This window comes from Geotrypetes seraphini, chromosome 8, assembly GCF_902459505.1.
Source record: "Geotrypetes seraphini chromosome 8, aGeoSer1.1, whole genome shotgun sequence".
Taxonomy (NCBI): domain Eukaryota; kingdom Metazoa; phylum Chordata; class Amphibia; order Gymnophiona; family Dermophiidae; genus Geotrypetes; species Geotrypetes seraphini.
In genome coordinates, this window is record NC_047091.1 from 77,995,043 (window position 1) to 78,022,931 (window position 27,889).

The following is a 27,889-nucleotide window of genomic DNA, read 5'->3' on the forward strand; positions in this document are numbered from 1 at the left end:
TCCAATTGTATTCCTAGTATAGACTTCTGGTACAGTAAATTCATGGGTAGTGTATTAGTTTCATGACCATAAGTGTACAGTTCAAAATTTGGGTCAAGCTAGGCTCCTAGTTAGGATTTTTGGAAGAGCCATGTTTTCAGGTATTTGTGAAAGAGTGAATTTCAGTGGGTAGAGAGTTCCATGTTTTTGTAGTTTGATAGTTAAATGAGTTGCAGTGAATCTTATTATATTTTGCTCCTTTCAGGGATGAAAATGATAATATCAGATGGTTAATGTTACGTTATTTGGTAGATCGTCCTAGTAGCTCAGCAAATCTGGGGGAAACTCGACTCCCTTGTAAACTGGGAGCCAGTGTAGTTCTATGAGTAGTGGTGTGATGTGATAAAATCTCAATTTGTAGAATATAAATCTTGTTGCTGTGGCTGTATTAGCTGAAGTTTTTTTTATTAATTTCTTCGAGAGTCCTGAGAAGTGTTTCCCTCCTTCTGATGTTGCTCCTGTGTTCTATCATCCTGATTTTTACTTCATGAGTAGTTTTTCTAACATAAATCAAAGAACAACATAGAAACATAGAATATGATGGCAGAAAAGGGCCTTCGGCCCAACAAGTCTGCCCACTCAAATAACCCTCCCCTCTAAGTTCTTCTTTGAAGTGAGCCCACATGTTGGTCCCATTTGTTCTTAAAGTCAGTCACGTTACTGGCCTCAACTACCTGAAGTGGAAGATCGTTCCAACGGTCAACCACCCTTTCGGTGAAGAAGTACTTCCTAGTGTCACTATGGAATTTTCCGCCCCTGATTTTTAGCAGATGCCCTCTTGTCGCCGTAGGGCCTGTAAAGAAGAAGATGTCTTCTTCCACCTCAATACGGCCAGTAACGTATTTGAACGTTTCTATCATGTCACCCCTCTCTCTGCGTTCCTTGAGAGAGTAAAGGTGCAACTTACCTAGACGTTCTTCATATGGGATATCCTTGAGCCCTGAGACCATCTTGGTGGCCAATCATTGAACTGATTCCATTCTTAGCACATCCTTCCGATAGTGTGGCCTACAAAATTGTACACAGTATTCCAGATGTGGTCTCACCATGGACCTTTACAGCAGCATTACCACCTCAGGCTTTCGGCTCACAAAGCTTCTCCGGATGCAACCCAGCATTTGTCTTCATATCTTCACTAATGATTACTCCCAGGTCCCGTTCTGCCACAGTTCTGGTTAAGGTCTCACCATTCAGAGTGTAGTTTCTGCATGGGTTTCTGCTACCAAGGTGCATAATTTTACACTTCTTGGCATTAAAATTCAGCTGCCAAATAGTAGACCAGTGCTCCAGAAAAAGTATGTCCTGTGTCATAGCGTCGGGCATGGTACCTCTGCCTACTATGTTGCATAATTTAGCATCATCGGCAAATAATACAATTTTACCCCGAAGTCCCTGAGGCAGATCTTGTATGAAGATATTAAATAAGATTGGACCCAGGACTGAGCCCTGCGGTACTCCACTATGCACTTCCGACTTTTCAGAGGGAGTACCGTTTACCACCACCCTCTGATGTCTGCCACTGAGCCAGTCCCTAACCCATGCAGTTAGTATTTCTCCTAGCCCCAACAAACTCATCTTGTTCAAGAGTCTACGGTGTGGGACGTTATCAAAAGCCTTGCTGAAGTCCAGATACACTACATCTAGGGACTCTCCTTTATCTAGTTCTTTTGTTACCCAGTCAAAGAAACTTATCAGGTTGGATTGGCAGGATCTCCCCTTTGTAAATCCATGCTGGTGTGGATCCCTCAGTCTCTCGTCGTCCAGGATCATGTCTAATTTGTGTTTAATCAATGTTTCCAAAAGTTTACACACTATTGACGTGAGACTTACCGGTCTGTAATTTGCAGTCTCTAACCTGCATCCCTTTTTGTGGAGCAGAATGGCGTTAGCTGTTTTCCAGTCTAATGGAACTCTTCCCGTGCTCAGAGAAAGATTGAAGAGCGTGGCTAATGGCTCTGCCAGGACATCTCTCAATTCCCTAAGCACTCTGGGGTGCAATTTATCCGGTCCCATGGCTTTTTACACTTTGAGCCTTGACAATTCTTGGTAGATGCTGCTGGTGGAAAATTCAAAATTCCTGAACGGGTCTTCTGGGCTCTCTCTTGTTTGCAGCTATGGACCGGATCCTGGTGCCTCACAGGTAAATACTGAACAGAAGTATTTGTTCAGTAGTTCGGCTTTATCGGAGTCCGATTCTGCAAAGTTGCCGTCGGGTTTCCTTAGGCGCACTATCCCGTATGTATTCCTCTTTCTATCACTAACATACCTGAAGAAGGATTTATCCCCTTTTTTAGTATTCCTAGCTAAATCTTCTTCCATTCTGAGTTTGGCATATCTGACCGCTGTTTTAACAATTCTAGATTTCACTAGATAAGCTTCTTTGTTTTCTGGTCGTTGTGATCATTTGTAGGATGCAAATGCTCTTTTCTTCTGTTTTATGAGTTCCGAGATCTCCGCAGAGAACCATTGGGGTATGTTATTTCTCCGCCGTTTACTTACGGTCCTTATAAAGAGGACATGGGTAGGGGCACTTTTGATATGACGTCCAAGTATTGGCATCGCTAAACAGGGATCGCTAAAAAGTTCTCAGTCCAGCCAAGAAGAGAATGATGTGGAGCTATGAAACTTACAAGTTATTCCACACTTTTCTTGACACTTTTTGTTTCGTTTCATATCATTGAAACGAAAAGTGTGGAATTACTTGTAGGTTTCATGGCTCTACATCATTCTCTTCTTGGTTGGGCTGAGAACTTTTCAGTGGCCCCTCGTAGCTGGTTCCCAGAAAATGTCTAAAAAATAATGACCTTAATCAAAGAAATAGGTAGAAGTTTCCCAAATTTCAAAAACATAGCAAGAAAATGTCTTAAAAATCATTGTTGAACACAATCACATATAAAAGTCTCCGTCTATTGGAAATCCACTGAGAAAAATGCCTAGTGGTAGTATTGGGCCACATCAGGTTGTATGGCTGGAAGGATGCCATGGTACTTGCAGCATAGATCAATGGAAGGAGATGGGAACCAAGACGAGAGCTTAGGCCACAGCTTCTGCCCACTACAGCTCTTTCTCAAAGTGAGAAAAGCTACTAAGACTATTTACAGCCCTGGTTATAAGTAGAACATGAAGTTGGCAGGTGGTCAAAGAACGCAAAGCCTATAAAAAATCCTTGCTTTTGTTAATAAACCAGGCCTCTATTCAATCTAAAGAAAACCGTGGTTCCTTAACAGTGGCTACCTAGCATATGTGACACCCAGGGCCCATCATTTTTTTACATCCCCCCATCTGTATGAAAAACATGATTTTTAGTAACAATCCACACGTCACACAAGAGTGTACCTAGGAAAAGGCAACATCTTACACACTGCAGTGTGAAGTACAACATCAATACACCCATTGTAATCTAAACAAGCCAGACTAGTTCAGATCAATCCTGCACAGTCAATCCTAACAGAAAACCATGTCTTCGAACACACAGAACACAGAAAACACCTTTGCTTAGTATGGAATATGTGTAATCACAAACTAACTCCTCCCCCTTTTACAAAACTGTAGTGTGGTTTTTAGCCACGGTGGTAATAGCTCTGATGCTCATAGAGTTCTGAGCATCAGAGCTGCTATCACCATAGCTGGCGCTAAAAAACGCTCCACAGTTTTGTAAAAGGATGGATAAAATAAAAATACGTAGACAAAGGTTAAATTGAACCACCAAGAAGCTGGACTGTGCATACAATGTAATACCACAGAAACAGTGACACATGTCTCCTAAAGCAAAAAATAAATAAATATAAATTTTTTCTACCTTTGTATTCTCTGGTTTCTGCTTTCCTCATCTTCTTGTTACTCTCTTCCTTCCATCCACTGTCTGCCCTCTCTCTGCCCCTATATGGCATCGTCTCTCCTTCTATGCCCCTTCCAGAAGCTGTATGCTTCCCCCTTCCATCTCTCCTTTCACCCCCATTGGTCTGGTATCTCTCCTCTCCTTCCCTCTCCCACACCTCTCCAATTCCTTTCCCTTTTTCCCCTCATTTTCCTTTTCAATTTCAATTTCAAGGTAGTAACGTTATTACTACCTTGCCATCAATTTCCTTTTTCACTGTCTACCTACAGCTCGCCACCTCTTTCCCTCACCCCGTCCAGTATTTCACTAACTCAATCCTTTTCCCCCCATCATGTGCCCTCCTTTTATTTATCCCCGCCTTCCATCGTGTGCCCTCTTTCTCTACCCCTTCCATCCAGTACTTTCTCCTCTCTCTGTCCACTTCCATCCAGCATCTGTTCCCCTCTTTCTCTCATCCCCATTTTCTTCCTGCATCTGCTCCCTTATCTCTCCCATCCGCTCTTCCATCCAACATAGGCTCTCTCTCAACCCTTCCTACTACCATCCAATGTCTGCCCTTTCTCTCTCCATCCACCCCTCTTCAATCAGCATCTACCCCTTGTCTATCCCTTCCCCCCACTTCCATCAGCATCTGCTCCCTTTCTTTCCCTCCAATCCAATTCCATCCAATATCCTTCCCCCTTATGTCTCTCTCCCCTTTCCCTGCACACCAATTCCATCATCACCACTCTTCCATACCACCCTGCCCCCTTTCTCTCACTTCATGCAGCAAGGTCCTGTGATGACTGTAGCTGCTGGCTGCCAGTTCACCCCACTCTGACGTACTTGCTCTGGAGCAGAGTCGGCAGCCGCGCTGAGGTGCAGGAAGGTCTCGCGATGACTAGGTCTGCCGGCTCTGCTCCGGAAGAAGTAAGTTACGTCGGAGGGGGGTGGACCGGCAGATGCAGGGAGTTGCGGCAAGGTCCCGCGATGACTGTTTCTGCCGGGTCCACCCCCTCCGACATAACTTACTTCTTCCGGAGCAAAGTCAGAAGATGTAGTCATCGCGGGACCTTCCTACACCTTAGCGCGGCTGCCGACTCTGCTCCAGAGCAAGTACGTCGGAGGGGGTACACTGGCAGCCACGCTGAGGTACAGGTTCTGTTGCACAGTAGGGCGGGAGGTTTCAGCCCTGGCCCCTACTGTGCAACAGGGCCTGCATCCCCTCCGACGTACTTGCTCTGGAGCAGAGTCGGCAGCTGCGCTGAGGTGCAGGTCCTGTTGCACAGTAGGGCGGGAGATTCTGGCCCCGGCCCCAGCCGGCTGTGCACCCTCCTAAGGCATGCACCTGGGGCTGTCCGCACCCCCCTGCCCCTCTTGGTACGCCACTGTTCCTCAGTCCTGCAGCAGCTGCAGTCACCTTGGGAAGAGTGGAATATGTTTTTGTATATGATTCCGGGGTCTTTAGTATTGTGTCTTTAAGTATACAATATGCAGAACAGCGTGAAATAAAATCCAGAGTAATCCTTAGAATACACAAGAAAGAGCACAACTTCAACACACAGTCTCCCAGAAGAAGTGGTGGTGGAGACAGAGACTGTGTCTGAATTCAAAAAGGTATGGGATAGGCACATGGGATATCTCAGAGAGAGAAAGAAATAAGGGTTACTGCAGATGGGCAGACTAGATGGGCCATTTGGCCTTTATCTGCCATCATGATTCTATGTTTCTAAACAAACACACACACAAGCAGAACACATTTAAAATCCACATGCACAGAGACATAAACGCAGTCATCCAGATACACATACACAAATAGCTATAGACACAACCTTGCATGCACTAAAGCTAGCATGGAAAAACACACATATACATATGTGCATGCCTTTTCTCTCTTGTACGTCTGTCACATTAAATTAGCAGTATATGCCTGCGTTAACTAATCTAACACCTTATTCCCCACCTGTTATGTACAGCAGGATTGTTAACAAATTATTTGGTGCTACATTAAGCTTCAGGCTCCCTTCGTTGCTAAAGACTTTTTGTATCAAAGAGTGAAGAGGAGGGTGCTGGGTGAATTCTACGCTTGTGTGACCAAGTTTGGTTAACTCATCCAGCAGAGGATCGAGGGGCTTGTACTTCTGTTTTTCCTAAAGGACAGGCAGGGCTATGAAACATGTGATGTGACACCCATTAGCCAGCCTTTTCAGGAGCAACCTCCTTACTCTGAAATTTACTCCCAGAAGGAATGTGCCTGATTTAAGTCTACTAAGAAAGCAGATGAAAGTCTGTATCTTCTCCAAAGCATTAGGTGGGTAACTTTATAGCAGGATGCTTAAGTTAATAGGGCAGAAAAGTACTTAGGCCCTTATTTTAGAAGCTCTATTTGTGTTTTTGATGTCCAATAACTGTCATTTAGATAAACATACTACATGGACATACGGATCCTTATTTTATAAAGCCAGGCTATGGATGTCTAAAAACTACAGTACATTTATATGGCAAGGGAGTGTGATCTAAGTGTGTTTTGGGTATGTCGAGGGGTTGAAATATTGAGGGCCAACTCTGATTTCAGAAGAGGAAGGGACATCTATGTCCAAAGGGATTGTCACTATTATTTAGACCTGGGCACATCCAGGTTACAGAAAGGTGCTTGGATTATGTTGCTGTCAACTGAAAGGATTAAGGCAAGCCAACTCCTTAATCTCTCACTGGTTGCTGTTAACCTCCCTCCTCTGAATAAGAAACTAGCAAGGGTTATGGTAGCTGGATGACAGCTTCAGAAATAAAAGGGGTGTTCGTGGTACTAAAATCTTTTTTTTTTTAATGTACTTCTTAATATACCTTATGCAGAGTTGAGAAGTAGCCTAATGGTTAGTGCAGTGGGCTGGGAGTATAGAGCCTAAGTTCAAATTGTACTTTAGCTCTTTGAAATTATTATTTTTGAAATTGTAAGTCCTTCAGAGACAGTAAAATACTTGCTGTATCTGAATGTATAAGAAACCTGCAAACTGGAAGGCTACCGAAGTTGTGTGCATTCAGGTATGATAGGTATTTTTCTGTCCCCAGAGGGCTCACAATAAAAAAAAAAAAATCAGAAAGAGCTGACATGGGACATGTTCATAATTGGAACATTTCAGTTTGTAAAATAGATTTTGATGCTGGACCTCATAAGCACAGACGTCTGTTTCTCATGTATTTTAGGACAGGCTATATGATGCTCTAAAATACATGATAAATTACTACTGGATGTCCTTATATGACGTACTGACTTGAATCTTCATATTTTGAGTTGGATATCCTTCTGATATGCAGCTCCACTTGTCTTTACAAAATACTAACATAAATCCTGCAGAAATAAAGCTTACACTGGCACTGGCATGACCTCTGCTCGGGAACTGGTGAAAATGGTACAAAGGGTGTTCAGTAATTTATCTGAGTACTAGCTGATGGCCCGGCGTTGCACGGGTATTTAATTATAGCAATAACACTGTAAATGGATTCAAATAAAGATACTTTATAGTGGTGAATGAAATTATTTTTTAACAGCTTTATAAAAAGTACAATATTCAAATTATAATGTGAAATATTTGACAAAATGAATACAATACAACTAACACAAAACTTGATTATAAACAACATTTTTAGTTTCACCTCCAGGAGCAAGAACATATAAATTCTTGGGTGAACCCACCCTTGAGCAAGCAACATAGGGTTGTCCATGGGAAAAACAGGGGGATCTTAAATCCACTCCACAGTATGTAATAGTCTGTCCCTGTGAATTGTTGATTGTGATAGAGAATGCAAGTCTCACTGGAATTTGCAATCTCGTAAACTGAAAAGGAAGATCTGTTGGAATAAGTGGCATCCAAAAGTTTCAGTATTGATTTAAACAACTCAGTATGTGGAAACTCAGGTTGAAAAGAAACTCCATGCAGTTTTTTCCCGGTTCAGAATGGAACCCGTGTTCCTAGTTCAGAATATGTGAGTACTCATGTAATGTAATAACATTATGAACTGGGGTGCATGAAGGAAACAGTTACAAACACAGTTAGAACATACAAACTCTATATGTATGGTGTCCGTGGTAGAATAGAAATGATGTCCCTAGTGGTTATAGTGTCATAGAAAGTGTTTTATAGTTGGAATTACTGTGAGAATGGCAGCTTTTTACATCCTTTCCAATGACATGAATGGTTAAAATCTGATTTTATGTTTGTAGCTCCGCCCATGTGTGCAGGTGGGCCGCGAGACCCCCAGAACATATCACCCCAGGTAGTGAGGGATCTGCATACCAAGTTTCGTTCAAATCGGTCAAGCCATATTTGAATTACTGTGAGAATGGCAGCTTTTTACATTTTTTCCATTGACATGAATGGGTGAAATCTGATTTTATGTTTGTAGCTCCACCCACGTGTGCAGGTGGGCCGCGAGACCCCCAGAACATATCACCCCAGGTAGTGAGGGATCTGCATACCAAGTTTCGTTCAAATCGGTCAAGCCGTTTTTGAATTACTGTGAGAATGGCAGCTTTTTACATTTTTTCCATTGACATGAATGGGTGAAATCTGATTTTATGTTTGTAGCTCCGCCCACGTGTGCAGGTGGGCCGCGAGACCCCCAGAACATATCACCCCAGGTAGTTGGAATTACTGTGAGAATGGCAGCTTTTTACATTTTTTCCATTGACATGAATGGGTGAAATCTGATTTTATGTTTGTAGCTCCACCCACATGTGCAGGCGGGCCGCGAGACCCCCAGAACATATCACCCCAGGTAGTGAGGGATCTGCATACCAAGTTACGTTCAAATCGGTCAAGTCGTTTTTGAATTACTGTGAGAATGGCAGCTTTTTACATTTTTTCCATTGACATGAATGGGTGAAATCTGATTTTCTGTTTGTAGCTCCGCCCACGTGTGCAGGTGGGCCGCGAGACCCCCAGAACATATCACTCGAGGTAGTGAGGGATCTGCATACCAAGTTTCGTTCAAATCGGTCAAGCCGTTTTTGAATTACTGTGAGAATGGCAGCTTTTTACATTTTTTCCATGGACATGAATGGGTGAAATGTGATTTTCTGTTTGTAGCTCCGCCCATGTGTGCAGGTGGGCTGCGAGACCCCCAGAACATATCACACCAGGTAGTGAGGGATATGCATACCAAGTTTCGTTCAAATCGGTCAAGCCGTTTTTGAATTACTGTGAGAATGGCAGCTTTTTACATTTTCTCCATTGACATGAATGGGTGAAATCTGATGTTGTGTTTGTAGCTCCGCCCACGTGTGCAGGTGGGCTGCGAGACCCCCAGAACATATCATCCCAGGTAGTGAGTGATCTGCATACCAAGTTTTGTTCAAATCGGTCAAGCCGTTTTTGCGTGATCGCGGCACATACACACACACACACATACATACATACATACGTACACACATACATACCTCCGATTTTATATATATAGATGAAAGAAAGTAGCAAGCGTGTTGAAACAAATCTGTGCATGTTGTGACATGTCTCAAGGTTACTCATATACAGTTGCAGCTCAGTGAGATTCTAACATTCCAAGAGACCGGATGTCAGGAGGGTCCTCATGTGAATCAAGTAAGAAACTGCTAGATTTGGAGCACTGTTCAGTAATAAACTTTCTCACAAAAGAAGGGAAAAAGCCAAAGGAGATCAATGAACGCATGACTGCAGTTTTTGGTGAGTCTGCCCCATCATCCTACATAGTAGAACTTTGAAGCAAGCAGTTTAAGTGGGGTAGAGAGTCCATTGAAGATGACCCTCACACTGGATGGCCTATGGAAGCAACTTCCACAGAAATGTGCAGGAAAGTAGAGGATTTTATTTTGTCAGACAAATTAAGGTTTCCCGAATAGCTGAAGAAATGGGCATCTCAGCAGGTACAATTTGGAAAATAATTCATGAAAAGTTGGGTATGTCCAAAGTTAGTGCAAGATGGGTTCCAAGAATGCTGATGCCATGTCAGAAGGCCACAAGGCTTCAGTTCTGTCAGGAGAACTTAGAGATGCTCCGTGAAGACGTGAATTTTTTCATCTTTTGGTGACTGGAGATTAGACTTGGGTCTATCACAAAGATCCCGAGTCCAAAATGGAGCCAATGCAGTGGAAGCACAAGTCACACACACCCCCCTCCAAAAAAGTTCAAAACAGAAAAATCTGCAGATAAAGTCATGGCAACTATCTTCTGAGATGATGAAGGACTTTTGCTTCTGGAGTTCATGCCACACAAGACAACCATAACCGGGGAGTCAATCAAGGAGAAAAGATGAGGAAAACCCATAGCAGGCATGCTGCTTCTTCACGACAATGCACATGACACAACAATCACAGGCTGCCACCCACGAATGTGGGTTTCAGCATCATTCTGAACCATCCACCTTACAGTCTTGATCTGGCGCCCTCGGATTATTTCCTGTTCCAAGTTTTGAAGAGATCTCTCTATGGACAGCGGCTTTCAAGTGATGAAGACGTCAAGGAAGCTGTGACATCCTGGTTTGAAGGTCAAACAGAAGAATTATTTTCAAAGGGTTAAAATCATTGCAGGAAAAATGGATGAAGTGTATGGAGCTATCATGGGACTATATTGAAAAATAAAACCATATGCAATAACTCTGTTTTCATTTCTCACCTCATGTACTTTGTTGAGCTTAATGGTATTTTCTTACACGTCGTTTGGTCTCTTGTGTTATTTTAGAATGGTCCAAAACATGTTGATCAATTTGGGCTCTTTTTACTAAGCTGCGATAGTGTTTTTAGCACACGCAGGATTTAGCGCACGCTAAACCCGCACTACGCGGCTAGAACTAATGCCAACTCAATGCTGGCGTTAAAGTCTAGGGTGCGGGGCAATTCAGCATGTGCTATCACTGCTATCGCAGCTTAGTAAAAGGAGCCCTTAGTGTTGGTGTACTATCTTCTCCCCTTTTATAAATTATAATATAGGTAGTCATCTATTCTACATGGTCGTATTTTTATTTATATTGATTAGTTTTTTTCATAGATCTGTTATTTTATATATTTTCTATATTTTATTTGTACATATGTTTTCAATGAAAGTTGTTTCTCGCTTTTTAATTTTATTTGTACAGATGGTTTTAATATATGTTGATATATACTTTTTATATGTTTAGCATAACCATTTATTTTAATACTGTATGTTAAACATAGAAACATAGAAAATGATGGCAGAAAAGGGCTATAACCCACCAAGTCTGCCCATTCCAAATACCTACCCCCCGAATTCACGCCCTTAGGGATCCTACGTGAGTATCCCATTTTCTCTTAAAATCTGACACGCTGCTGGCCTCAATCACCTGCAGTGGGAGTTTGTTCCAATGATCCACCACTCTTTCGGTGAAGAAGTACTTTCTGGAGTCGATATGAAACTTCCCTCCCCTGATTTTCAGTGGATGCCCTCTGGTGGTCGAGGGTCCCATGAGACAGAAGATCTCATCTTCCGACTCGATACGTCCCGTGATGTACTTAAACGTTTCAATCATGTCTCCTCTCTCTGTTCTTATTGATGTTTACTTTTAATTTCCAGTTGTTTGTAAGTCCACTGAGGAAGGTGGTTTATACCGCCAAAACTGGGATCCTAGTCAGGACCTTTGTTTGTATACTCTACTTGACGAAACAAACAACCCTGTAGTGACTTTTCATATTCAATAAATTTTTCTACTGGTTGATTTGGACATCTCACTTGCCTTTTCTGTTTGTGTGCTACATTTCAAGGCAAGATTTCTTCTGTTTTGTGGGTTATCCATGCTACACATATCTTATTTGACTACCTACAATTTACCTTTTTCTAGCCACTCACTTTCATTTATCCAGAAACCTTTCTTACCCATATTTCTGTCTATATACATATCCTTTCTGCTCCTAGTATGATGTTTAATTCATATTGTGTTGACATTGGGGCTAATTTTCAAAGCACTTAGACAAACAAAGGCCTAGATTTACTAAACTCATGCCGAACGACCGATTCACTACAGATTCTTCATGCGAATGATCTGATCGAACACAGGCCCTACAGCGATCCCATGGATCGATGTAGAGAGATCGAGACACATGCGCAGATTATCCTTGTTAGTTATAGATGAGATTTGTGCATGCGCTTGCGTTTTGCACAAGCGAGGTCAAAATAAAGGGGGGGAGGGGTGGCTGCAGTTTACTTGCTGGCCCTACGAGTGGACATTTTAAAAGGAATCATTTCAATTTGTGCAGCCATATTATGGAATAGAACACACTTTGTGCAACCAGATTTTGGAAGAGAACATGCTTTAAACCCGTGGGTTAGAACTGCGGGTTAAAACCACAGTCTTGCACTGCGCTTTTTGCAGACTATATAAAAAGGGAGTTCGTATGCATATGTACAGTTTTATTTTTTATTTTGATGGTTGTTTTGCAACCTCGATACTGGGATTTCAGGGTGGCAGAGAGCAGGAGAGTGGAATGGAGATGGTGGCGCAGTGGTTAAAGCTACAACCTCAGCACCCTGGGGTTGTGGGTTCAAACCCCCGCTGCTCCTTGTGACCCTGGGCAAGTCACTTAATCCCCCATTGCCCCAGGTACATTAGATAGACTGTGAGCCACTGGGACAGAAAGGACAAAATGCTTGAGGACCTAAATAAACTCATGTAAACCGTTCTGAGCTCTCCTGGGAGAATGGTATAGAAAAGTAAATAAATACATAAATAAGTAAGCGACTGGTTCTCAACAGTCGTTTCATTTCGGATCGACAAACCCAATTGGTGTTTCTTCATCTGCTTCCTACTTAAGCATGCCATTTCCCCTCATTTGCATGGGTGGGAGATTGATCGGGCAGAAGGTTAGTGAATTGGGTGGGGGAACGATTGCAAACTGGTCAGGAGTTTAGTGAATCTAGCCCAAAGTCCTAACCCCACCAACTTGTAAAGCACCATATTTGTCTGTCATGCCCGCTGTAGTCTCTGACCCTCCGTACCTCTTCATCCCTTTGTATTTCCCTACATGAACTGCTTATATTTATTCACCATTTTTGTCCAGTGTGTCTGTCATAATTAGATTGTAAGCTCATTCGAACAGGGTCCGTCTCTTGTTTGTTTAATATACAGCACTGCGTGCGTCTGGTAGCGCTATACCATCAGAAGAGAGAGATCACCGGAGAAGGACATCATGTTTGGGAAGATCGAAAGAACAAGGAAAGAGGGCGACCTACAATCAGACGGCTGGACATGTTGAAAACAACCAAGGGGATGATGTTGGAGGACCTTTCTGGACTAGGAAAAACGGATTTCTTTTTAGATCTGCAATTCATCAAGTCGCTGGAACTCAAGCACGAGTCGATGGCACCTACAACAACAGTATATGAATGTTGTAATATGCTGTTGTAATACGAGGGGGTGCTGAAAAGTTCTCAGGCCAACCAAGACGAGAATGACATGGATATAGTTCAATCAATGATCTGAAACAATGTCAAAAACCTAGAATTTTGTTTCTGCAAATTGGCACTTAACAAAATCAGATAACATTCTTTTCAGCTACAGTGGCAAAATAACGCTCAGAATTTAGGACGTTGGTTGGATGGACTAAAACCTTTTCAGGAACCTCCTCGTATGTATGTTACCAACACTGTATCTTGTTATTACTACTAGTATTATTTAATTTGCCTAGTTCTATGTTTACTTCACTGTTCTATTTGAGTACTACACTAATAAATTGGTCATCTAATATAATAAAATGCTAGGCCGCGCATGCGCACTAAAAAAAACGTGTTCCCTGATCTGTCGCGAACATGAGAGTGCGCATGCGCGGCCCCGGCTCTCACTGTGCATGGTTCTGCGTCCATCGCGCTTATGCTCAAGCTGCCGCCACGGCTCCTCTCTCGAACTGCACCAGGATCGAGAGAGGAGCTGCGGCGGCGGCTTTCAACTAAAAAAAAAAAATAATAATAATACACAGCTAGGGGTCGCCGCTCTCACCCGGCTCTCACGGTGCTGGCGGCCGGCGAACCCTAATAAACATTGAATCAAAGGAAACAACCGGGGATGCCTAAAGAAACAAAGTTAGGAGCTCTGGCGGCTGCCAATCCACTTCTAATGCTCCCTCTCACCTATTCCCGCTACGGAACTCACCTCCCTGCTCGCGCACATCTCCATCAAGGAAAAACAGCATTACCGACCGAAGTTTATTTTAAAGTTTAACACCACTGCGGCGGCTCCTCTCATCAGCCACACCTGCGTCGGAGAAGGCTTCTGACGCAGACAGCGATAGTGCGAGGAGCCGCCGCAGCGGCTTTAAACTTTAAAAATAAACTTTGGCCGGTAGTGCTGTTTTTCGTGATGGAAGTCTGCGTGAGCTCTCCCAGAGCCTGGCCCGCACCAAAACGCGCTCCTACAGCAGTAGGCTAGCGTGACTGCGCCTCTGGCCGAGAGCTACGTGGAGCACCGCTGTCCGGGACCCGACTCATTTGCCGCCCCCTCTCTTCCCTTACCGCGGGCCCGACTGGCGATTTAAGCAGCGTGTCAGCACTTCACACGCTGCTTCGGGCCCTTCTACTACCCTGATTTACTCTGGCACGTCCGGAGCAAATCAGGGCAGTAGAAGGGCCCGAAGCAGCGTGTGAAGACTGCTGACACGCTGCTTAAATCGCCAGTCGGGCCCGCGGTAAGGGAAGAGGGGGGGGCCGCCAAATGACTTGGGCCCGCGACTGTTTGCAGTCCGACTGTGGGAAGGGAAAGAGGGTAGAGGAAACGCTAATGCAGGCACAGGGAACTGGTGTGGGGGGAGGGAATGCAGCTTTGCACAGACAGACAGAGGGAGGAAGGAAGACAGAAAGACAAGAAGAAAGACACAGGGGCAGGTGCACAGGGAACTGGTGTGGGGGGAGGGAATGCTGCTTTGGACAGACAGACAGAGGGAGGAAGGGACACAGAAAGACAAGAAGAAAGACACAGGGGCAGGTGCACAGGGAACTGGTGTGGGGGGAGGAAATGCTGCTTTGGACAGACAGATGGAGGGAGGGACACAGAAAGACAAGAAGAAAGACACAGGGGCAGGTGCGGGACAGCGGGAGTCGTGTCAGGAGGGGTGTGGGATGCCGCAGAGGGAACTTTTCCAATGGGTGCAACTGGGCGGCTGTTGGGAGCCTCTGATCACGGGCAGAGCAAGGTAAGTTTATCATAGGGATAAGAAGGAGGAGGGGGGGAGAAAAAGGAAGGGACGCCTACTGCTGGACAGGGGGAGAAGGAAAGAGGCGCTGATGGACGGGGGGGGTGAAGAAAAAAGAACGGAGGCCTAATGTTGGACAGGGGGAGAAGGAAGGTGCTGTTGGACAGGGGGGAGGTAAAACAAAGGGAGAAGGGCTGCTGCTGCATAAGGAGACCTGTGAAGGGGTGGTGGTGGACACAGGGGAGGTAAAAGGAAGGGAGAATGGACAGGGGGAGCAGGCAAGGGGTGGTGATGGACAGCCAAGGAAAAAGAAAGACAGAAAGAAAGAAAGCGGCTAAGGAGAGAGAAAGAGAAAGAAATAAAGAGAGACACACACACATATATTCTAGCACCCATTAATGTAACGGGCTATAAGACTAGTTTTAATATAATTATGCTCATCCTATAATGTAAGCTGTCTGTACACCACTGTGGGTGAATCTCATCATAAAGGCAGTTAATAAATCTACAATAAATAAATATTGCTGAACTAGTAGATGGGAGTAAAATGAAGTTCCTCACCTGAAGCAGGTGTTCTCCAAGGACCACAGGGCACATTCTCACATCTGTGTGACATCATCCGATAGAGCCCACAGCACAGACATTCCCCAGTGTTTATCTTATAAAAGCTGTTAGGAACGTGCACCATGCATTTGTGTTCCTTCCTGCCCACCAATGCTGCGAGGGGCCAGGGCAGTCTAATATTCTATCTGATAAAATAAAACTCCTAGGGGAGGAGGGCAGGGATGTGCGAACATGTATCCTGCTGTTCTCAAACACCTGCTACAGCTGAGTAACATCACTTTCCTGGAGGACAAGCAGGATATCATATCCTTAAAGCTGGGTAATCTCTAGCTACCAGGCTGACTGAAACAAAAACAAAAAGGAGGAGGGGGGGGGGAGGAAAGGTGAAACAGAACAAGTCTGCAACTAGCAAGATCAAAATATGTAGGGTTTTTTTTTTCATGTCTTCTGTTCTTTTTATTGGAATAGTCTGGAACAAAAACGGAATGGGCTAAGGAGAAAGGATTCCAGGTCCCAAATTAATGCTGAAGGGCTGACTGACCAAACGAGACCAGTCATGTCTAGACTCCTGCTCAAAACAGTAATGAGTTGTGAATGTGTGGATAAATGACCACATCACAGCTTTGCAAATCTCCTCAATGGAGGCTGATCTCAGATGGGCTATCAATGCATCCATGGCTCTGACATTATGAGCCATGGCACGGCCCTTCAGATTCAGCCTACCCTAGGCATATGTAAAGGAAATGCAATCTGCTGGCCAGTTGGATAGTGTGTGTTTACTGATGGGAGCCCTCAGCTTGTTGGAGTAAAAAAAAAAACCTGGGTGAACTGTCTATGGGCTTTAGTCTACTCCAAATAGAAAGGCAAGGCTCTCTTGCAATCCAAAGTGTGCAGTGCATTCTCATCGGGATGAGCATGGGGTTTTGGTAAGGATGTTGGTAGAACAATTGACTGGTTAAAGCAGAACTCAGATACCACCTTAGGAAGGAACTTAAGATGAGTATGAATAACTAAATTGTTATGCCACCAGAAACAATACTTTCCAGGTCAAGTTCTTCAGAAGAAATGAGATATTCTCAGTATATGCATCACAACTATGGAATACCATGTCTTCTCTCCTTAGAGGAGTGCTGACTCTGGATAAAGACACCTATGAAGTTTAAATCTAAGGTCCATGCTCCACTTTTCTTAAGGAAAAGAGTCTTAAGATTTGAAGTCAAATGAGGCTATAGACATTTCCCCTTGTTAAACCAATTGCATTTTCCCATATTTGTTTCTTTCCTATAATTATTGTAATTCTACCCCAGTCCCTTTTGCATAAGGTTAGTCCTTGCCCAAATCTGTCCAGATTTCTAACTTGTAATATAATAACCTGGTTTTTTTTTTTATCATTTACATCGCTTAGAAGTTTTATAAGCAATATTATCACATTTTAAATAAACCTGAAAACCTGATGACAAGTTTCAAGTGACTCAAAAGAAGCTTTCATCAGCTGGATAAGAACAACATTGAGATCCCATGACAATGTGGGGGGCTTGACCAGGGGCTTTAGCAACATAAATTCCTCTTGAAGCAAACAACTAAAGGCTCTATAGAGATGGGCTTCCCTTTATATGATGATGGTAAGTTTCACTGAGGAGAACCCTTATGAAGTTGGCTTTTAGGTCATACTTAGAAAGATGCAAAACATATTCAAGCAGGTTTTATGTAGGACAAGAGAAAAGATCTATGGCCTTGCCCTTACACTAGATGGCAAACCTCCTCCACTTGAAATTGTATGATATCTTAGTGGAATATTTTATGGAAGCAAGCAGGACCTCATTCAATTGGAGGGACTCAACCTCTAACCTCTCAACATCCAAACTATGAGGGCTAGGGATTGAAGGTTAGGATGCAGAAGTGATCTCTCATTCTGAGTGATAAGTGTCAGAAAATATTCCGGTATCCATGGGTTTTGGAAGGCTAAGTCCAGAATTAGAGGGAATCAAATCTGTCTTGGCCAATAAGAGGTGATGAGGATCATGATTACCTTGTTGTCCTTGAGTTTTAGATGAGTTTCCCTTATGAAAGTTATAGGAGGAAAGTTATAGGATGAAATGCTTGAGTACCTGATTGTAAAACTGCTCAGATAACCTTGATAGGTGGTATATAAAAAAACCTAATAAACTTGTCCTTGAGTTTCAGAAGAGTTTCCCTTATGAGAGGTATAGGAGAATACAGATACAAAAATCCCTTCCCTCAGCCAAAAGAAAAGGCATCAGAGGCTAGTCTGTCATTTGATCCCAGACTGGAACAGTACTGAGGGACCTTGTTCAGGTGAGTGACAAAGAGATCTATTGGAAGATACTGACAGGCCATTCGGATAGACCACTCATTATCCTGCTCGATCTATCTGCCAAATATTTGTTCCTCCCCACCAGGTAAGTGGCTTTGAGTACCATGTCTTTGCTGGACACCCAACATCACATCCTGATGGCTTCCTGACACAGAAGGAACAAGCCCATGTGTCCCTGCTTATTGACATAATACACCCCAACCCAACTGTCCATTTGCAACTACTGCAAGACACTGTATGAATGCTTTTGGGGAGGATGCCAGGCCAAAGGGCAATACACAATACTAGTAATGGTATTTCTCTACTGAAATCTGAGCTACCTCCCTTGAGCAGGATGCATCTGAATATCAATAGAGGCATCCTTTATGTCCAGATAGCATAACTAATCATTTTCCTGAATCATAGGAAGTAGGGTGCCTAGGGAAACCATTCTGAATTTCTGTTTTAAACAGGTATTTGTTCAGGGTCCTTAGGTCTAGGATGGGATGAAATCCCCTGACTTCTTGGGGACCAGGAAATACTTGAAGTAAAACCCCTTCCATTTCCCTCCTGGTGGCATGAGTTTGATCTCTCTGGCCTATAAAAGGAAAAAGAGATACTTCATAAGTAATTCCCAGTGCTGAGAGCTTAATCTGGATAGATGAATTTTCCACTAATGAAGGGTGTTACTTATATGATCTATTTTGATAACTCTCTGATTTGAGGTTATACTGGAACAATAGACTAGCTTAATCCACCTCAACCAGACACAGGAGAACCCACACAATATTCACACACACACCAACCAAAAATGTCAAACGAAGAAAAATGTATGACAACCTACTGGCCACCAGAGCAGCGAAACTGGACCAACAACTTACCAATCTGCTGACTTCGACCACAGACTACAAAAAAGAAACAAAAACCCTACTCTTCAAAAAATACATAAAACCAATATAACACAACCAAACATACTCCGAACTCCTCCTGCAATAGCAACTACTTATTAGCAAACCAGAAAATGTTCAAACTATTCCCTAAGTACTTCTTAATATCTTAACAATTCTTATGTAATCCGCCTTGAACCGCAAGGTAAAGGCGGAATAGAAATCACTAATGTAATGTTATAAGGAGTCATCTTACTTGGAAAAAAATTCAGCCTCTCTTCTACTGATAGGTCTTCTAGAATGGCTATGCTTTCCTGGAGTCAGTCAAAGCCCATCTCTCGCTTTGACTGGGAAGCTAACTGGGACTTCTGCATTCTCTGCTGCTGTTAATGAAGGTAGAAGAGAGATAGGAGTATATCTACACCTGCGTGAACAATAGGACTTCTATTGCCCTCTGGCTGAAAACCTTCTGGCCGAAGAGGTCCAGAAGGAGTGGGCTGAGACACTGATTTGATGGCATCAATGTTTCTTGATGAGGTCAACAAACTCCTTCACTTTGTTACCAAAAAGCTTATCTGCCCAGCTTCTCCTGACTACTGATTTTAGGTCAAAGGCACACAGCCAGGCAAGTCTGCACATCTCTGTATCCATAGTGAAGACCCTGAGTCAACTGCCAAAAGCATCACAGGTTGCCCTAGCCATGTGTTTTCTACACCTTTTCTCCTTGCCTACTACCTGGCAGAGCTCTTAGCCTTCTTAGCTGTTAAGAGTGTTTGCAAATTCCACCATACTGGGCATTAAGTTTCGCAAGTGCATGCCCATGAAGGCTGATAAGAATGTATGTGAGAAAGTAGCATTGCATTCTGAAACACCTTCCTCCCAAAAGACTAATGTCCAAGCCTCCCTCCCTGGGTGCATCAAAGAGTAAGTCTTGGAGCTTTTGGCTCTTTTGAGAGTGGATTTGATGACCATGGAGTAGTGCGGAAGCTAGAACATCTCAAATATGAGAGCCTTCTGAACTCTATACATAGAGTCAGCCTTCTTGTGATTGGGCTGTACAGAGAATGTGTGGGTAGAGTGTGTGTGTGTCTCCCACCTGTTTTTATACCTCCCACCTGTTTTATACCTGTTTTATCACTAACACTTCTAATATTTCATATTAATTTTTGGCAAAAATTCTAGCAGTCAATACACCCATTGTTGAATCAGATAAGTATAACACTATGAATGCTTAAATTTGTCACTAGATTGTGTTTTCTGCTTTTCACACTTATAGCAATTAAGTGAGTCAACCTGGCTATATCCCGTAGTTGGCGTGAACCTGGTGACTGTTATTAAATTTTTATTTTGGCTGCTAGAAACATAGTTGGTTAAGCCAATATTCATAGGTCGGCCAGCTAAGTTATAGCAGCCAAAGATAGACCTGTTATTTATGTGGGTCTGTCTGGTCACTAAACTTAGCCAATTGGCCAATGAATATTGGTGTTAACTGGCTATGTCATACAACATAGCTGGTGATCAGGCTAGCTTCTAAGTGCTAAAATTCAGAACATAAGAAGCGCCATCTCCGGATCAGACCTTCAGTCCATCAAGTCCGGCGATCCGTACACGCGGAGGCCCTGCCAGGTATACACCTGGCTTATTTTATAGCCAACCATATCTTTATATGCCTCTCTCAAGGAGATATGCATCTAGTTTGCTTTTGAAGCCTAGGACTGTCGATTCCGCAATAATCTCCCCTGGGAGAGTATTCCAGATGTCAACCACTCTCTGTGTGAAGCAGAACTTCCTGATATTAGTCCTGAACTTGTCCCCCCTTAGCTTCATTTCATGTCCTCTTGTCCGTGTCAAATTGGACAATGTAAATAATCTCTGCTCTATTTTGTCGATTCCTTTCAGTATTTTGAAGGTCTCGATCATATCCCCACGCAGTCTCCTCTTCTCAAGGGAGAACAATCCCAGTGTTTTAAGTCGATCCTCATATTCCAGTTTCTCCATACCCTTCACCAGTTTAGTCGCTCGTCTCTGCACCCTCTCCAGCAGTTTTATATCCTTCTTTAGGTAGGGAGACCAATGTTGGACGCAGTATTCCAAGTGGGATCTGATCATTGCCCTATAAAGCGGCATTATAACTTTCTCCGATCTACTCGAGATTCCTTTCTTTATCATGCCCAACATTCTATTTGCCTTCTTTGCCGCTGCCGCGCATTGTGCCGACGGCTTCAGGGTCCTATCTATCAGTACACCCAGATCCCTTTCTTGTTCACTTTTTCCCAGAGTTGCACCTGACATTCTGTACTTGTATTCCTTATTATTACTGCCTAAATGCATTACCTTGCATTTCTCCACGTTGAACTTCATCTGCCATTTCTCCGCCCATTTTTCTAACCGACACAAATCGCTCTGGAGTTCCTCACTGTCCTCCTGCGATCTGATTGCCCGGCAGAGTTTTGTGTCGTCTGCAAACTTGATGATCTCACTGGATGTTCCGTTTTCCAGGTCATTGATATAAATATTAAAAAGGATCGGCCCAAGTACCGAGCCCTGGGGTACACCACTAGTCACTTTCTCCCAGTCGGAGAACTTCCCATTAATGCCCACTCTCTGCTTCCTGTTATCCAGCCATTTGCCTATCCATCTTTGTATATCTCCCTCTATGCCATGGCTTTGTAGTTTCCTGAGAAGTCTTTCGTGTGGAACTTTGTCAAATGCTTTCTGGAAGTCCAAGTATATTATGTCCACCGGCTTTCCACTATCAATTTGCTTAATTACGGTCTCAAAGAATTGGAGTAAATTCGTCAAACACGATTTCCCTTTCCTGAATCCATGTTGACTGGGTTTCATCAAGTCGTGTGTGTCCAAGTGCAGAACTATGCTATCCTTGATCAGTGATTCAATCATCATTCAGTGGCCATCTCATGCTGAATATTAGTGCTTAGTCATTCCTGGCTAGTTACTGTAAATATATTTAGATAATAGACAGTCTTCTATGTCCTATTTTGGTAGGCACCATTGATCTTCAGAGAGCAATACATGCTTCTGCTACTTTTTTCCCTCTGGCTATCTCCTCAAAGCATGATATCATGATCAGAACATTTATTTATTTAATTTATTTATAATATTTATAACCTGCAAATCTACAATTCTAAACGGAAAACAATATTGTTACATACATAATAAAATATATTAAAATACGCAAAAAGTTCATATTCTCTCTTCAAAAATAAAAACAAAACCCATCCCCATAACATAACAAACAATGACAAACAAACAGGTAATAACAGAAGAATGATTAATTGGTAATGTCAAGGTAAAAAGAAAATGTTCTGAGCTTCCCTAGTCAGTTGCTTTGAGTAGTGGCTACAAGTGTTTCAAAAATGCCCCAGAAAGAAAATACTTTTAGTAGACTGAGCTATCCTGATCTGATATCACAGAACAATGAAGTATGCAGATATTATCCAAAGGTCTCAAACTCAGGCAGAGACATGTGGCCTGAAGAGAGCACATCTAAGTCCTTAACTAACTTGATTCTTTGCTTGCACCAAGCCCAAGGCCTTCCTGGTACCAGCAAATATGCTCAAGGCATTTTGGTTAGCTATACAGTTTCCCCCCCCCCCCAAAAAAAAAAAAAGCAATTTTTAGACAATGTGAATATCTCACTATTTAAATGATGAAGTCCCTCCTCCTTATGCCCCAGAACCCTAATTTTCAGTGATAGCTTGAGGGCTGGCCAGAATTGTAAAATTGTAAAACCTGCCTGGGTTTCATCATTTAAATACACAGAGAAAGAAAACATTTCTTATTTTTCAGGTTAAATTCAGAAAACATTATGGTACTTTAGTTATTTATATGCAATTCTGTCAAATCTCCCTGAATTCCCTTGAAGCTCTAATGATGGGGTAAGGTCATCTAACAAACGGTTTAAATGCAAATTCCCAAGACTCACGTGTTAAGAGCACATTTTCTGACTATATACATTAAACAATGATTAATTTTAAATCCTATTTCCATTTCATCTAATTTATCTCAAGCACTAATTAGTTCAAGAATTACATAATTATTTCTGCACCTTTTTACAAAGATCAAAATTAGTTCTTCCTGCTTAAATGGTTATAACAATGTTGAACTTTGACTAATATGAAGACGACAAGAAAGAAGAAAGTCTATAAGGCCAATACAGAAAGCTTGCACAAGAGCTGTGACTTCTAACACAATTTTTGCTCCTTATTACAGTAACTAATCTCATGCAAATTACCACTGTGTAAAAAAAATGTGCACTCTCAAACCCCCCCCCCCCCAGTATATATTGCCATTGGCATTATGCAATTGATTGATACACTGAAGAACAAAATATCTCCATCCCCACAATGCTTTGACAGGAAGAGAGACATTAACAAAAAAAAAAGAAAAAAAAAACCTCACTGCCTTCCTTTGGATCAATGCCCTTCTTTCCCCCAAATTCCTGGTAATCTAGTTGGCTCATCCCTCATGATATCATGACCCCCACCCCCAGGGATGCCATGCATTTCACCCCCTCAACACTACCAAAAAATCCCCTGGTGGATTGAGGGAATTTTCCTAACCACCAATCCCAGAGATAACACCGTGATCCTTTCAACCCTCAAAAAAATCCCTGGTACTCTATTGGATCCCAACTCTTCCAGACTTCCCCATATGCCCATAAGAGGAGGTGGGAGCAATAACTCCTCATTCCTGCCTCCATTCCACCATTTTCCAAAATGGTGGTGCTTCACCCTGCATAGTGCATTCTGGGATACACTGCCCTGGATCAGTATGCCAAATAAGGGAATTTTCCCCATATTTGGTAGACTCTGTCCAGATGATCGAATATTGGAAAATTCCCTTATTTGGTAGACAGACCCTGCAGGATATATTTCAGGATGTACTGGGTCAATCTACCAAATAAGAAAATTAAGAAAATCTGGCAAAGTCTTTCAAATAAGGGGAAAATTCACTATTAGCATTCTGACCTTTCACAGTGTATCCCAAAATGCACTGCATATTGTCAGACACTGCCATTTTAGAACAAGGCAGCATGGAGGTAGGAGCAAGTGAATATCACTCCTGCCTCCATGGTCTGGTGGTTGAAGAACACTGTTCTAGACTACCGTGGAATTTGGGGGTGCATGTCAGGGGGGGATCAGGGGGTTGTCTCTAGTGTTGGAGAGGTAGAGGATGGGGGATCTACTAGACTAACAGGAATATTTTGGTGGTATTGGGTGAGGAAGTGTGGTGAGTCATTTTGGGATTGGGGGTTGGAGGCAGAGGGAAATCACAGCATTAATAAATAACGGGAATAATAAGAAACCTCACAGATGCTACTGCAGAAGAATAGATACTAGTTACATTTCTATTGATTTTCATAAGATATGTGCTGGACTAATGTGAGGTTTGCTTCTGTGTAAAACTATTTTCTGCACTGTGGACTCAGAAAATTTGAGTGCAGATGTTGCACTACTCACAAGCTTCTGTCTGTGCTAGCTTTCTACATTGGCCTCTATATTTGCAGAATCACTATAAACCAGGGGTGTCAATGTCCCTCCTCGAGGGCCAATCCAGTTGGTTTTTCAGGATTTCCCCAATGTATATGCATGAGATCTATTTGCATGCACTGCTTTCATTGTATGCTAATAGATCTCATGCATAGTCATTGGGGAAATCCTGAAAACCCGACTGGATTGCAGCCCTTGAGGAGGGACTTTGAAACCCCTGCTATAAACTCTTCTTTCTGAAGTGTTTTCATTAACCATTCTCCCTTTGCTGCTGACAGTCAGTGACTCTGTGCTGCCTCTTCTTTAGGTGCACCCTCACTGGTTAGTACTCACATTTAGCTGGAAGAGCATAGCCGCTGGTGATTTTGGCTTTGCCAGTCTCACAGCCATTCAGGGTGCTGCACTCTTGTCTTAGCAGGGGCCCTGCTGCCCGGTGAATGCATCCATCCACTGCCCAGAAAAGAGAAACAAAGAGGTTATCAGGGAAAACCACAGCCTCCTTCATCTGCTAGCTAGAGAGGAATCTCCATTAACTGCCAATTCCCTACTTCAGATTCTGTCACTAAAATCCATTTGTAGTATATCCTTCTTAGCAGAAATATTTCTTTTATTAAAACCCTCGCCTTGCACCCAATCCCCATAGCTGATCATCATAATATGACTCCCTGCTGTAAATCCTCAACATTAATTAATCCTCTCTCAATATCTCATCATCTCAAAACTAAATCCAGTACAAAAGCAGATTAGTTTTAAACGATCCATGCGGCCTCCACCAGCGCTCACGATTTCCTGTTTGTCTTTAGATTAAGCAATCATGAGACACAGTGAGGTGTACAGTATGTGAGCTGGTCTCTATCAAGTGTAACACTATAGAGGTAAAGCATTAATAAATCACAGAAAGCCAAAGAGAGGAACTTCGAAAGGGAGGGGAGAACCATATTTAAAAGGATGGCCACCACACAAAAAGATAAACAAATGATTTATTTGCTTATCTTTACACCCAATACTCAATGAGCCTATCCATTTCAGGAAAAGGGATGATTATATAAGTCTAAACTTAAATGGAAAACATATCCATTTAAAGTTAGGGCTGCAATTTATGCAGCCTTCCTAAAAGAATAATTTACTCAGAAAGCATTTGAACATCACTGGTACATGGGTCAATTTAGGTCCTGCTCCTGGAACTCCAGGATCCTCCTTTGACTAAATGGTTGAATTTTTGATGGACATCAATACCCCCGTCAGCATAGGAGCTGGAGAGAAAATTGTCCCAACAGTATTATATTGATATTTATAAAGCTTGACTAAGGAACAGACAGTTAAACAGCAGATCTTCCTTAAAGCCCTATGCAAGCATCACATTGGTACACCCAAAGCATAAATACAGCATGGACAACTAAAAAGCCCTGGGCAAATTTTTTTGCCCTATTATCAGTGACTGTGTTCTCATAACTGGGGCATCTGTTTCTGCCCCAGTTACATATGAGACAGGTTCTAGAGGACAGCAAAAATACAGGCTGTAACTTTCTACTTATTAAGATGACAGAAACAATGACAAGCATAGATTAACTGTCATTCTCCTGTCAGACAGGATAATGACTGGAGTAGAAATGCCTGGTATATTCCCCTCTATCAGGATGCAGAACAGCTGAAAGAGGTGTGGTAAGGCAGGGTTTATCACTGGTTTAATGAGGATATGGAGTGCCAGAAGAGGAAAGAGAGAAGTCTGTCTCCTCTAAATAGGAGTATTACATATGAATATGTAAGTAACAATGAAACCTGCCATGCAAGGATTCTAGGTTATCACTTTGTCAATGTACATACAACCAGCTAAAAAGCTAAAAACTGGATATACGAGCAGTCATGCACCTTGGCAGTCAAAATCCATGCGAAACTTACACCCTAAATGGCAAGATCCTAGCAAGGACTGTTGCAGAACGGGACTTAGGGGTAATCATCAGTGAAGACATGAAGACTGCCAATCAAGTGGAGAGGGCTTCATCTAAGGCTAGGCAGATCATAGGATGTATACGTAGGAGTTTCGTCAGCCGTAACCCTGAAGTCATTATGCCGTTGTATAGATCCATGGTAAGGCCCCATCTGGAATACTGCGTACAATTCTGGAGGCCTCATTACCGCAAGGATGTACTGAGGCTTGAGTCCAGTTAATGGCCACCCGGATGGTCTCGGGACTCAAGGATCTCCCGCACGAGGAACAGCTGGATAAATTACGGCTATATTCACTCGAGGAACGCAGAGAGAGGGGAGACATGATCGAGACATTCAAATACCTCACGGGCCGTATCGAGGTAGAAGAAGATATCTTCTTTTTCAAAGGTCCGACGACGACAAGAGAACATCCATGGAAAATCAGGGGCGGGAAATTGCACGGCGACACCAGGAAATACTTTTTCACCGAAAGAGTGGTTGATCGCTGGAATAGACTTCCACCTCGGGTGACCGAGGCAAGCAGCGTGCCTGATTTTAAGAAGAAATGGGATCGTCACGTGGGATCTCTGCACAGAGTTAAATAGGGGAGGGTCATTAGGGTGGGCAGACTAGATGGGCCACGGCCCTTATCTGCCGCCTTTTTCTATGTTTCTATGTCTGAATTTATTGCAGGGTCTGGATCCCACAATCTTACATTTCAAAGCTGTTCAGCACCTTGGACAGAACTCCTCTTTGGCTTTATGGGAAGCTCCAAACAAGCAATAACCATAAAGTGCCTAGTAATACTGTGAAAGGACCGCTGTATTGCTTTTGGGTGATACTCCATTCTGTTTTGATCTTGGAAATACATTTCCAAACCCTGCTCAACCAAGCTGACCATGAGCTTCTCCATGTTATGGCCCTATCTACATTTTAAAATCAACATATTCTCTCACTCTGAGCTTGAAATGTTATGTTTTTCACTATTAGATATTAGTTGAGTACCTAGTAAGCTTTGCCGGGTTGAGTCTACTCACCAGTAGGTCATCATGTGACTTCCTGTTATAGAATTGCTTTCTGTATGTCTATCTGTTTATTGTGTTCCTTTGCAGCTTTTGTCTTTCAGACATTTATGCTAATGCTCTGTTGACATCAGGTGGCTCTTTAATTAATTTTATTTTTAAAATGTATGAATCGCTTAAAACTAAGCAATGTACAAACACAAACATAATAAAATACAACAAATTTCTCTTAATACCAAAATATCTGAAAATCAGAAAACAAACAAGAACCATGGAGTTTAAAGAAAAGCTTCTACAAAGTGTCCTTTTACTTAGGCGCGCTAGTCTTTTTTAGCGTGCGTTAAATATTAGCACGCGCTAAATGCTAACACGTCTATTAGATTCTATGGATGCATTAGCATTTAGCGCATGCTAAAACGGCTAGTGCACCTTACTAAAAGGACCACCGTTTTCAATAATTTCTTAAAGGACATACGATCTTTGCAGAGTCTCATTGTAGCTGAGATTGAATTCCAGAGATTTTTACCAGCAATGTAAAAAATAGACTTTTTAGATTTGGCATAACGAATCCCATTTTCTTTTAGACTGATTAGTGATAGATTGTGGGCCCACCAGGACAGAGAAGGAACATGCTTGA

The 27,889-nt window shown here is 42.7% G+C and overlaps 1 protein-coding gene across 2 annotated transcripts in view; it reads right to left on the reverse strand.

Moving 5' to 3' along the window:
• MACROD1 (mono-ADP ribosylhydrolase 1) overlaps window positions 1-27,889 on the reverse strand; it is an 835,512-nt gene that overhangs the window by 193,409 nt on the left and 614,214 nt on the right. For both annotated transcript variants that reach the window (XM_033956597.1, XM_033956599.1), the window contains exon 5: window positions 24,635-24,751. In XM_033956597.1, the coding sequence (XP_033812488.1) occupies window positions 24,635-24,751 (117 nt within the window). The remainder of the gene's footprint in view (window positions 1-24,634; window positions 24,752-27,889) is intronic.